This window comes from Macaca mulatta, chromosome 12 (genome assembly GCF_049350105.2).
Source record: "Macaca mulatta isolate MMU2019108-1 chromosome 12, T2T-MMU8v2.0, whole genome shotgun sequence".
NCBI lineage: Eukaryota > Metazoa > Chordata > Mammalia > Primates > Cercopithecidae > Macaca > Macaca mulatta.
This window is the reverse complement of record NC_133417.1, coordinates 146,426,476-146,439,635: the sequence shown is the minus strand read 5'-3', so window position 1 is coordinate 146,439,635 and position 13,160 is coordinate 146,426,476. Positions and strand designations below refer to the sequence as shown.

General features: G+C 48.7%; 1 protein-coding gene across 1 annotated transcript in view; it reads right to left on the bottom strand.

Annotated features, from left to right (window-relative positions):
• The window catches only part of PPP1R7 (protein phosphatase 1 regulatory subunit 7), a 36,891-nt gene that overhangs the window by 19,004 nt on the left and 4,727 nt on the right, over window positions 1-13,160 (bottom strand). The window contains exons 3-8 of the mRNA XM_015111541.3: window positions 10,527-10,582; window positions 9,824-9,889; window positions 9,028-9,158; window positions 7,871-8,033; window positions 5,514-5,630; window positions 2,128-2,232 (exon numbers count right to left, since the gene is read on the bottom strand). Coding sequence (XP_014967027.3) covers window positions 2,128-2,232; window positions 5,514-5,630; window positions 7,871-8,033; window positions 9,028-9,158; window positions 9,824-9,889; window positions 10,527-10,582 — 638 coding nt within the window. The remainder of the gene's footprint in view (window positions 1-2,127; window positions 2,233-5,513; window positions 5,631-7,870; window positions 8,034-9,027; window positions 9,159-9,823; window positions 9,890-10,526; window positions 10,583-13,160) is intronic.

The window sequence follows — 13,160 nt, the reverse complement described above, 5'->3', positions numbered from 1 at the left end:
AGGCTCCACAGTGTGCGAGGGAGGAGCTCAGTGGGGCAGGTTCAGAGCAAAAGGACTGCAGGAAAATGTTGCAGAGGACGCAACTGTGGGCAATCCAACAACACATCGCCTGGCAGTGGGGCTGGTCTCTAGCAGACAGCAGCTCTCCCCCACACTCTGCACCGTTCTGAAATGCTCATGGTCATCTGGTATGCAAGCCCAGAAACTGGCAAAATGAAAGTGGCCTGGAACACACGCAGGATTTGAGCCTCATGAGGTCCAAGTACTAAGGCTCAGCACGAGGGGCAGAGTTGGTGGTGGGCTCTGGCTGTCAGAACCGGTCCCACATCTCTGAGTTCAGGGATCCAGGTATGCACTCAACACTATTTCACGTTTTTCTAGGGGAGTTAGACAATGTTGTGAAAACTCATCCAAAGCAAACTAGTAAGAACTGCTTAAGAAATAGAAAAAAAGAACGGAACAGGGTGAGGAGAGCAGGCACACCAAAGGGCATGACACAACGCCACAGAAACGACACCTGTCAGGGACCACTGCAAACATATTCTAGACCAACAGGAGAGCCCCGAGCTGGAGGAGACACTGCAGAACGAGATAGGAGTCATGAGACACTGGGTTGGGGGGCGTCATCTAAATTCCCATCTGGGACAAAACTACATTTACTTTATTTCCCACCATAAAAATAAATTCCAGATAAATTAAGAAACAAAACTTAGGAGAAAATATTTGTCTGATCTTTAGTTGAAAAAAATGGCAGAGGAAAGACTGTTACATTTGATCACGATGAAGATTACAATAACGTCATTACCTTTAATACAAGCATTTTTTTTTTTTTCTGTTTTGTTTCAAAGGCCCAAGAATAATCTGGTGTTTAACCAAGATCACAGTGTAGCACTTCCACTGGTAAAATTCTGAGTTATACTTCTTTCCAGTTTTCCTGGGACTGGCTGCTTATCTGAACTGTGCTGCAGATTGTCTGTCTCCCGGTGGACGCTTGGTGGAGACTGCGGGGCCTTGGCTCGGGGAGGCCAGGGTGCAGGAGGGCACCAGGGCTCCCTTGAGCACGCGCTCCCTGCAGCGCACCCTGCCCAGCCCCAACCCCAGCCCCTGCCACACAGTCCTCAGCGCCACTCCACTGCAGGCATGTCTCTAAACCACACAGGTGAACACTTGGTTTGCATGCTAGTTTTATATAATTTCAGTGCAAAGTCAAAGGAAGGTGACTAAACTTTCCACAGGCAAATTTGAATTTTTCCAAAATTTTATGCAGGTGTTGGTGAAATTTACTGATGCCAACTAGGCCCTGGGGTTGAGGCACAAAGGCCTAATGAGATTGAAACACTATGTTTACAGACCAATCTGGTTATATTTGATGGCAATTTAACAAAACAGAAAAAAACAAGTAAAATTGAATGAGAAAAAGTCTTTTATTTGTCTTGAACACTGCACTGGGGCAGAGTAGGGTGAGCTGGAGGCAGCTGAGGAGGGTGGGGGCTCTGTGAGCACACTTCCACTCAGTATGTGAGGCTGTCCTGCACCTGAGTGGAAGGGCCAGGGAGGGTGGGAGGAGCATGGACAGGTGTAGACAGCAGGCAGTGCGGAATGGGGGAGGAGGAAGCTGTTCATACTGTAAGAGGAGGAGGGGGCTCGGACTGAGAGCTGGTCCTGTGCTCTCTGTGGGCTGGAAAGTAGGGGCTGAGGCCAGTGGGGCCATGGGCAGAAGGTCAGTGGCCTAGAGGAGTGCCAGTCACCCTCATACAGGGCCCTTTATGAGCAGGTTAGGTTTTTTTTTTCAAATCCTGCAAAATGCCTGCAGTGACGGTGGGTGTGCAGTGGATGCTGCCCCACTGAGGGAGCCTATGGAAGCCTGTGCTGAAATTCCACATAAAGCGTCAACCCTTCAAGGCACACTCAGGGCAGAGGGCTGACAGGCACACACAGCTCCTGCGCTTTTTGGTGTAAGGAGGGGTCCCTTAGTTTTTAGGATGGGAAGGTCTTTCTGATAAACCTCCAGAGGCAGGGCATCTTCCTGACTCTGGCCCAAGAGGCCAGTGTGTGCTGGCTGGCCAGGTGCCTGCCCGCCTGGTGCCCACCACCCACACAGCCCCAGACAGACAGTGGGTGTCTTACATTGTTCTCCAGGCCCTCGATGACCTCGATGCCATTGTGGCTAAGGTACAGCTCCCGCAGGTTCACCAGGTTCTGCAGACCCTCGATCTTGGTCAGTCGGTTGCTCTGCAAGAGGGAGAGCACACAGCTGTCAGAACAATACAGAGGGTACAAAATGAAACAGCTTTTAGGAAATGAGGTTTTGTGTTATCTTGAAGAATTCTAAGAATAAAGCATTTCACTTAAAACATGCTAGAATGGGGCCGGGCGCGGTGGCTCATGCCTGTAATTCCAGCACTTTGGGAGGCCAAGGTGGGCGGAATCACGAGGTGAGGAGGTCAAGACCATCCTGGCTAACATGGTGAAACCCTGTCTCTACTAAAAATACAAAAAATTAGCCGGGTGTGGTGGCGGCGCCTGTAGTCCCAGCTACTCGGGAGGCTGAGGCAGGAGAATGGTGTGAACCTGGGAGGTGGAGCTTGCAGTGAGCCAAGATCGCGCCACTGCACTCCAGCCTGGGCGACAGAGTGAGACTCCATCTCAAAAAACAAAACAAAACAAAACAAAACAAACATGCTAGAATGGGACTCATGTAGAGAGAAAAAGAGGATCAAAATTTTGAGCCTGCTGTACTGAGCTAAAATTCATGCATGGGAATTACATGTTTTTTATATAAAGAATTCATTGTTAGGCCAGGTGCAGTGGCTCTCACCCATAATCCCAGCACTTTGGAAGGCCAAGGCAGGAGGATCACCTGAGGTCAGGAGTTTGAGACCAGCCTGGCCAACATGGTGAAACCAGTTTCTACTAAAAATACAAAAAATTAGCTGGGTGTGGTGGTGCACACCTGTAATCTCAGCTCCTTGGGAGGCTGAGGCAGGAGGATTGCTTCAGCCCAGGAGGCTGAGGTTGCAGTAAGCCGAGACTGCACTGCACTCCAGCCTGGGCAACAAGAGCACAACTCCATTTAAAAAAAAAAAAAAGAAAGAAACAACAAACAAACAAAAAACGAACTCATTGTTAAAAGATACACTTGGTGAAGGTTTACCTGATTTAATAATTTTAAAGTGTAAAAATTCCTGAATATTTTAAAGTAAATTGATTATAATTTCCTATTTCTTTTCTTTTTTTTTTTTTGAGATGGACTCTCGCTCTGTCACCCAGTCTGGAGTGCAGTGGTGAAATCTTGGCTTATTGCAACCTCTGCCTCCTGGGTTCAAGCAATTCTCCTGCCTCAGCCTCCTGAGTAGCTGGGAGTATAGGCGCCTGCCATCACACCTAATATTTATTTTGGTATTTTTAGTAGAGATGGGGTTTGCACCATGTTGGCCAGGCTGGTCTTGAACTACTGACCTCAAGTAATCCACCTGCCTCGGCCTCCCAGAGTGCTGGGATTACAGGCATGAGCCACCACGCCTGGCCTCTACTTTCTTTTTTTTTTTTTTTTTTTGAGACGGAGTCTCGCTCTGTCACCCAGGCTGGAGTGCAGTGGCCGGATCTCAGCTCACTGCAAGCTCCGCCTCCCGGGTTCACGCCATTCTCCTGCCTCAGCCTCCCGAGTAGCTGGGACTACAGGCGCCCACCACCTCGCCCGGCTAGTTTTTTGTATTTTTTAGTAGAGACGGGGTTTCACCGTGTTAACCAGGATGGTCTCGATCTCCTGACCTCGTGATCCGCCTGTCTTGGCCTCCCAAAGTGCTGGGATTACAGGCTTGAGCCATCGCGCCCGGCCTCTACTTTCTTTTAGTACATACTACAACTCACATTAAACTCAAATAACTTTTTTTTTTTTTTTTTTTGAGATGGAGTCTCACTTTGTTGCCAGGCTGGAGTGCGGTGGACCTACCTTGGCTCATTGCAACCCCCTCCTTCTGGATTCAAGCACTTCTCCTGCCTCATCCTCTTGAGTAGCGGGGATTACAGGTGCCTGCCACCATGCCTGGCTAATTTTTGTATTTTCAGTAGAGATGAGGTTTCACCACGTTGGCCAGGCTGGTCTCGAACTCCTGACCTTAAATGAACTGTCCGCCTTGGCCTCTCAAAGGGCTGGGATTACAAGCATGAGTCACCACACCCGGCCTAAGAACTCTTTTTTATATTTTTAAGTTTTTCAGAGATGAGCTCTCACTATGTTGCCCAGGCTGGTCTTGAACTCCTGGGCTCAGGTGATCTGACTGCCTCGACCTCCCAAAGTGCTGGGATTACAGGTGTGAGCCACTGCACCAGGCCAAGAACTTTCTTAAAGAAGCCTGACAAACTTCTGCTTCACCAAGGGTTAAGAGTGGTTTTCACATGCCCCTCAGTGTCAGTCAACGGGATCAATTAACCACACTGGGCCTTGTCCCCAGAGCACTTTGTTCCAGCTCGCTTCAAGGGTCTAATGCTGCTAATTTGCTTCCAACACAAAAGGTAAACAGGAGCCTAGGCACACTCAAGTGCTTACCAACTCCCAAATGCAGAAGTCTAATAGGGTTGATATTCTCTGCGCAATGGAAGGAATTGCTTCTACCATTGAGCCAAACACTTTAGAATTTAGAATAAGCTCCACCTTCTGAAGAAGTCCCCTTTGGCTAAAAACCATCTAGGACTGCTACTGGGGCAGCGGGTGGAAAAAATCAAAAACATGGCACTTAAGAATGAAATTTTTGGGGAGGCCAAGGCAGGAGGTTCGCTTGAGTCCAGGAGTTCAAGACCACCCTGGGCAACATGGGGAAACCGCTTCTCTACATAAAATACAAAAATTAGCCAGGCATGGTGGTGTGTACCTGCAGTCCCAGCTACTTGGCAGGCTGAGGAAGGAGGATTACTTGAGCCCAGGAGTGTGAGGTTATAGTGAGCTATGAATGTACTTGTCAGTGCACTCCTGCCTGGATGACAGAGTGAGACCTTGTCTCCAGAAAGAAAAAAAAAAAAAGGCCAGGAGTGGTGGCTCATGCTTATAAACCCAGCATTTTGGGTGGCCAAGGCAGGAAGATTACTCGAGGTCAAGACTTCAAGACCAGCCTAGGCAACACAGTGACACCTCATCTCTTCCATGCCCCACCCCCTCGACAAAATATTAGCTGAAGGTGCTGGTGCATGCCTGTAGTCCTACCAACTTGGCAGGCTGAGGTGGGAGGTTGGCTTGAGCCCAGGAGTTGGAGGCTGCAGTGAGTTATGATAGCATCACTGCACTGCAGCCTGAGTGACAGATAAAGACCCTGTCTCTAAAAAAGTGAAATAAATAAATAAGACAATCAAGTTTTTGCTTGGCACAAGTATGTATAAAGTCTGTGACATCTAATGTTTCAATTGTTTACTAAGAGTGAAACAAAGTGCCAATTGTGAAGGATAAAAACTAAGGTTGTGTTCAGCAGCACTGGCCCTGCCAGGGCTTGCAGGGACGGGCAGCTCAGGAAGCTCTGTACCTGCATACTGAGGACTGTCAGGTTGGTGAGCGCATCCAGGTTCTGAAGTTTAGTAATTTTGTTTTTCCCCAAAAACAAACTCTCCAGGTTGGTTAAGGTGTCAATATTTTCAATTGCCTGTGGAAAGGACAGAACAGCAATGAGTACTGCAGTTGATGGGCTGTGCCAGGCAGCCAGCAGGTGACTGGACTGGGGCAGAGCTGTCAGGGCTTCAGTTCTGTGATGTGGGGCTAGCAATGTATCTGCTAAGACTTCCGGTGGAAATCCTACTTGAAAGCAGAATACAAGAGTGGCGAGTCCAAGACTGTCTTGAGCTCACTTCCAACCCTCAGATTTTCTGGGGTGCTGAGGAACAGTCTCAGAACCCAGGGACTAGCAGATTCCCAAGTCCCTTCCAGTTCTAAACTTGTGAGCTGACACATTAAAATGTCCTCCCGCCGGGCCGTGGTGGCTCACACCTGTAATCCCAGCACTTTGGGAGGCTAAGGCAGGCAGATCACAAGGTCAGGAGATTGAGACCATCCTGGCTAACACAGTGAAATCCGGTCTCTACTAAAAATACAAAAAAATTAGCTGGACATGGCGGCAGGTGCCTGTAGTTCCAGCCACTCAGGAGGCTGAGGCAGGAGAATGGCGTGAACCTGAGAGGCGGAGCTTCCAGTGAGCCGAGATTGAGCCACTGCACTCCCAGGTCGGGCAATAGCACGAGACTCTGTCTCAAAAAAAAAAAAAAAAAAAAAAGGCCTCCCAAGAGCCTCAGTCTCTACAGAAGTGAGGTCTGGGACTCTGACCTTAAGTCTTTGAAATCCTGGGGACCCTCACTTAGGATTCCTGGGGGGCCCTCACACCACAGCACTCTGCCCCTCTTGCCCAGTTTCCACACCCGCCTACAGCACTCTTCCTTGCTGTGATCATGTGCTCCTCTATTCAACCATAAACCTCCAGAGGCAGTGACCACACTGCCCTGTCTCATCTCCGCATGGTGACTTGCCTACAACAGGATGTTTAATGACTGTTTATTGATTGGACTTCAGTTTCCCTCCTCTGTCAGTTCACTCTCTCTCAGAACAAGTCATTCTTTAAATATTTCAGCAGACACAAAAGAACCAGATGAGGTGCTTGCTAACTAGGTGGGGACTCCAGGCTGGAAGATGGTGTGCTAATCCACACACCACTGCAGGACTTGGTGGGGCGGGGGCATCCTCACCGGCTGTAGTCTGCATTAATTTGTGATGAGCCACTGTTCCCCTAGAAAGTTCCACAGTCAGACACTTGGTAAAGTGCGGACATCTGGGCTGCTCTCTAGTTTTAAATGTGCTGCTTTGCTATTTGTGGCCATGAGATCTCTAACAATAACTGTCAAGAGACTCTTGCCAAAACCAGCCTCCCTTGGTTTGTATCCTGTCCAAGCTCTCAAGGGCCCAGGACAGACATCGCATGCTGTAATACTTTCAGAAGCCAAACAGAGGGGCATTTTGAACATGGGGCAGGGTCGGATGTGCTCAGAAACACCTGCCAAAGTCACTAAGCAAGGCTGGGGGAAGCACAGGCTCTGTGCCATGACCCTGATTAGGAGCCAGGCACGGGGCTTGAATGCTCTTCTGGCTGACAGAAGTCCTCCTGCCTGCCCACGGGAACCCTCCCCTCTCTCTGCCTGGCAGATCCACCTTCAATGTCAGTCCTCCTGGGACGCCCTCCCGCATTCCCCTCAGCACATGACGGTGGTTATGAGTCAGCTGGTGAAGACTTGATCCTGCTTCTATGGAACACCAGCTCACTTTTCCAAAGTCTTTTATTTCCATTCTGTCCCACGTTTTCAAGGTCAAATGGGTCCTGAGAACAGATCTAATCCTGCTGGGGACTGTGTCCCAGGAGTATTAAGCCATCCAGGGAGGAAGGCCCAACTCAGCACTGCCTTTGGGAGTGTGTCAGCAGCAAGAGGCTTTCTAAAGCCCCTGGTATGTACATCACTTCGAGTGACCACTTTGCTGGGCTTGGGAAACTTTCATCTCAAAGCAGCATGCCAGAGAAGATCACCACGAGTAAGTCCAAGAGCAAGGCGTTCAGGTCGGCTGGTTCATCTCAGGCAGAATGTAACTGGGAATGGTGTGATTTAGGGTCATGATTTGGATGAAGAGCAACTGAAATCTACGTGCAGAAGAAAGGCTAGACCACTCAGGACTTACTGATACTGACTTCCAGTATCAGTAAAAAAAAAATTTCCTTGTTCATGAAAAAAATCACAGCATCCTAAGAAATGCATACTCACTATGCATTCTACATACACCCACTGAGTCCACACACAACCCGCCAGCTGCCTCTCCCTGAATATACTAGTCAGGGCTGTCTGCACCTACCCGGATGCGGTTAGATCCCAGCTCTAGCATCTGTAGTTGATGTAAGTTGCTTAAGTTCTCAATTTTACTGATTTTATTGTTGACCAAGAAGAGTTTTTTCAGTCGTGTCAACTTGTCAACCCCTTCGATGTTTCTCAGCAGATTAAAAGAAATATCTAGAATCCTGAGAACAACCAAAACAGGTTTTTAAAAAAATTACATGAGCATAGGTTGCAGAGAACTCACAATTCAACCACCCTAAAGGTAGCACCCCATTAGGGGACTGCAGTCACTGTGGGACGGGGCAGGGTGGGGTGGGGTGGGGCAGGGGGTGCGGTCTGTGCCCCTGCTGCCGCCTGGCTCACACTGATGCTGTCATGAGGGATTTGGAGGCTGCCCAGGAGCCCGGAGCAAGCCAGAGGCAGCCTACAGGCTCCTGATGCCCTGGCTCCCAGGATGGTATTTGAGGCAGAAACTGTTACATTCACACCTGTGCCCATGACAGGACCTTGCACCAGGCTCTGCACACAGAAGGGGCCTGAGAAGTACCGAATTAGAAACAAAACAAGCAAAAATGAATGAGCAACAGAGGGCAGAAATCCAGGTAAAGTTATAACTAGGACCTGGCTCCTTCTTTTTTAATTTTAATTTTTGTAGACAGGGTCTTGTTATGTTGCCCAGGCTATCTCAAACTTCTGGGCTAGTGATCCTCCTAATTTGATCTCCCAAAGCGCTGACATTACAGGTATGCACCACTGCACCTGGCGTAGAACCTGACTCCTTAAATTATAAATGTCACTTTTTTTTTTTTTTAATTTAAAAAAAGAGTATTCAAAAGGCAAGAGGAAATTCTGGATTAACTTTCCCCTCGACCAATCTCAGTATCATCCCTGAATGGAGGCTTTTCCAGAAGTCCCCACTGCAGCCTTCCCATCAAAGGTTTACTTTGCAAGTCAGGATTGTCCAGGAAGCCGAAGACATGCGTGAAGCCAACGTGGCCTCCTGGAGCCCTGAACATGGCAGGCAGAGCCTTGGGATTCAGACGCAGGGCAGGACCCTGTGGCAGAGGCAGCCTCTCAAGGGCCAAGAGCCAGCAGGAGGGGGGCTCTGGAGAGACTGGACACCCCCACCCAGTGGCCTCCCCACCATGCTGTTCTCCTGTGGGTCTCATGACTCACTCCAGCTCTGTTAGCGCCTCCAGATTCTCAATCTTCTTGATCTGGTTGTCGTAAAGATCCAGCTCTCGAAGACTCTGTAGCTCCTCCAGATTCTCAATGCATTTAATTAAATTTTGGCGGAGGCAGAGAGTCTGGGGGATGGGAAAAGGACAATTGACACCGGCACGGGGGAGGCCACGAGAAGGCCTCAGCTGGTACTGGAGGACACAGGACAGGCCCTTCTGGTGGAAGGACGTGTCTTCATTCTCCTGCTGTTTCCTAGAAAGGTGCTGACCTTTGAGAGGTAGGTGGGCAAGGGCACCAAGCTAGAATTCCTCGACACACCTGAGGATGGGCAGGAACCCAAAAGGAAGCAGGAGGCAGGCCCCCCACCAAGCAGGCCTAGTTGAGGAGGGAGGCGTTGGCCTGGGGTATGGGTGTTTGCCACTTCCTGGCAGAACATAAGAACCTATGGTGGGCTCAATTTTGAGAAACAAATTCAGATGAGATGCACGGAGGACCATAAAATTCACTGAGTGCCTAATTGAACACAGGCACAGAACTGAGGCAGGCCAGAGTCACAGGTCACTGGCCGCCTGAGCTCAGGAGAGCCAGCCCCAGGGCTGTGCCTCAAGTCCCTCGACTGCTGTCTCACACTTGCTGTGCTCCCAGTAAAGGCCTGCTACAAGGTGGAGGCAGCCATGCCTCCCACAGGCTGAGACAAAGACCACAACTTGGGACTGATGGCTCGATTCTGGACTTATCCACATCCTATGGGTGATATGGGTCATAGTCCCCTCATAAGAGTCCCTCTCACCTTCACTTTCTTCAGTACCTCAAATCCTTCAATCTTCCCAATGCGACAGTGATTCAAATCAACATCCTGAAACAAAGCGGAAATGTATACTCGGCTATAGCAAAGTGGCTGGAGACCTGTGTCCTAGAAGAGGAGCCATCAGAGGAGGCCTAGGAGTGGGCAGCAGTGGGGGAGGCAGTGCCAGGTGGGTCTGCAGCAGACAGGTGTCGGTGACAAGGTGTGCTGCGGGGGCTCTTTGGTTTAGTGATGACTTAGTTTTATGTAAAACTGGCCCTTAAAATGATTGGTACATGACATCTTTTTCTCATTCCCTAGACCCTGTATGCACAAAACATAAGCTCAGGCTCTTAGGATATGCACCCCATCCCATCACCATCAGAGACACGCTGGGGGCTCAGGAGGCCCAGTGGCCAGGCCAGTCATACACAGCCTGCGGCTGTTGGGACCCTCATGTATAATGTAATCATCAGACCCAGAGAATGTATGAGTCAAAGGCATCTCATCTGCCACACAATCCTCAAGGGTCAAATAGACATGGGGATAACAATCACTGGTAAGAAAAACAACATGAACACAGGACTCTGATCCAACCAAGGGAGGCTCAGGCAACCTCTTTAGGGAAGTAACTTACTAATCTCATACAAGATAACCTGACAGGTGGTCCATCACCATGCTCAAGGCTGGGCTGAGCAGGCAGCATTACCTCTGCATCTCTGTCCAGGTTGATGGTTTCCATGTCCACAGGCAGCTCATGTTCTTCTGAAAAAAATTAGAAAAAGAGGTTTGTTCAGAACCCCATTAACAGGAGGCATTGGTGAAGAGCTGCTTCTGGCCGAGGTCTAGGGCTGTTTGGTGCCCAGATCCAGCTCAAACCCTGAGGAGGAACCAATGAGAAAGTTTGCTGAGGACCTGGAGAATGTGGCAAGGGTGAACCCTGCTCCAACAATAGTGATGTTTTAAGCATTCTGATTTCCCTGAATTCAGATATTGGCAAAGGTCTCCAAACATTCATCTGTGCCTTTGAACTTCCAGAGAAGGGAAATGTGTTTTGAAGCTGTTAGTGGGAAGGAGGGGAGGAAGTAGCTGAGTGCAGGTGAGCAGGGCAGCACTACTGCCTTTCCGTGACTCCCAGAGCCGCAGAACTGGCAGCAGCCTGCCTCCTACGTAGCTTTTCTCTGTTTGTTTGTGGCAATAAACCAGGCCATTAGAATCTAGATCGTGCTGGGCACATCAGATGCTCTAGGATGGGCCTTTTATCACTTTGGAAGGTGGCCCAGCATCTACAAACACTTCCCTCTGCAAAGAGCAAAACAAAACAAAACATAGTTCAACAGATAGGATCAAAGAGGCTCACTGAATAATTTAAACACACTTCTCAATGGGGAGACTGATGAACTCACTCCAGCAGAGAAGCCCATTGGATTTCACGAGGACTCTCCACACCGGAGCCAGCCTCCTCTGTGCGGAGGCAGAGAGAGCTGCTCTCCCTGCTGAGGCGACAGACTCCCTGTTAAGCACTTCCTCATTTCATTTCATTGGAACCTACTTCAGCATATGTGCTGAAAAGGACTAAGACACACACAGATGCACACACACACGCATGCACAAAGACACAAAGGCACATATGCACACTACACAGACACACGCATGCACATCAGTGGTATACAGACTCATGCAGACACACAAACACGCACACTCACCCCTTAAAACACTTAAAAAAATTAACAGTAATTCCTCAGTATCACCAAAGATTGTCAGTGTTCGCATTTCCTCAACTGTCTTAACATTTCTTCCCTTAGTTCACTTGCATTATGATCCAAATAAGGCTGTATATTGTGACTAGATGGTATTTCTCTTTTTAAAAATTTTTTTAAATTAATTTTTTTTTTTTAAGAGATAAGATCTCTGCTGCTCAGGCTGGAGTACAGTGGTGTGATCATAGCTCACTGCAGCCTTGAACTTGTGGGCTCAAGTGATCCTTGTCTTGGGCTCCCAGGAAGCTGCGACTACAGGTGTGAGCCACCATGCCCGGCAAATTTTTTAAAACCATGTTTTGTACAGTCAGGGTCTCGCTATGTTGCCCAGGCTGGTCTGGAACGCCGAGCCTCAAGTGAACCTCCCACCTTGGCCTCCCAAAGTGCTAGGATTATAGGCACGAGACACTGCACCCAGCCCAGCATTTTTCTTAAACTTTTTCCCCTTGTAGTTTTCTGTTGTAGGAAAACAAGCTTGTCTTGTAGTGCTTCTCCCAGTCTGGATTCTGTGAATTATACCCATAGGATGCTCTTTCTCCTGTAAATGGATTGTCACTGTCACTACCTTACAGGGCTGTCAGCGCTCTCACTGTGGCTCTTCCTAGAGCAAACGTGCACTTGCTTCTGCAGCGGAGTGAGCTCACACAGCCCTGGACCACAGGCTAAGGGCTGGCTCCTCACCTCACATGAAGGCCTCTGAGAGGAGCACTTGACATCAGACCAGCTTAACAAAGTAATGATCCAACATGGCTGCATTCACTTCAGTTTTTCCACTATGCCTTTTCTATAACCATCAACTGTGGTTAGTTAAAAAAAAAGTTTACTATAGTTTATCCACAACTGTACAGGATACCAACCAACCTAAGAATTAAATAAAAGGAACTGGGCAAAATCAAGAGATAGATACAAATCACCCCAAAAGACAGTGTCAAGTTCATAAGCTCAGGAAGTTACACTGGAAGAGGCACTACAATTAAGGCAGGGTGCCCAGGTCCTGTGGTCCAAACCAGGACCCTTTGAGAGCAGAAGGGCGCAGTTATGCCGGGCCGGCAGGCAGAAATGGGCTGTGCCAGGCTCCTCAGGACACATGGTCACACGGCTTTAAGGGGTCCTGTTTGTAATACATCCAGCATGGCTGGCCGCTCACCACTCAAAATGTCAGCTAACCTCTGAAACAAGGTTTCCAGCCTAGAATGCCCTTCTGAGTGTATTATATATTCATCATATTTTAAAAATAATTTAGGGAAAATAGGTAGAAGGTAACAGGTGACATAATTAAATTTGTTTTAATTGAATTTAAGACTTAAACAAACACAGGTAGGAGCAAGTCTTGGCTTCTCTAAGGGCTAGAAATGTATACCCAGAAAACTCATCATCGGCTAATCATCTCAAAGAAAAAAACTTGGATTTTTCCAGGCCAGGCCAGCTGGTCTGCCTTGTAGCCGTGTGCCCTTGGACAAGCTGCAGAGAGTCTCATTCTCCTCATCTGTAACACATTACCACACCTGGGTACTTACAAAACATGATGACAACATCATTAGCCTGTGCTAGTGACCCAGGGAAAGAAAGCACACAGGGCTTGC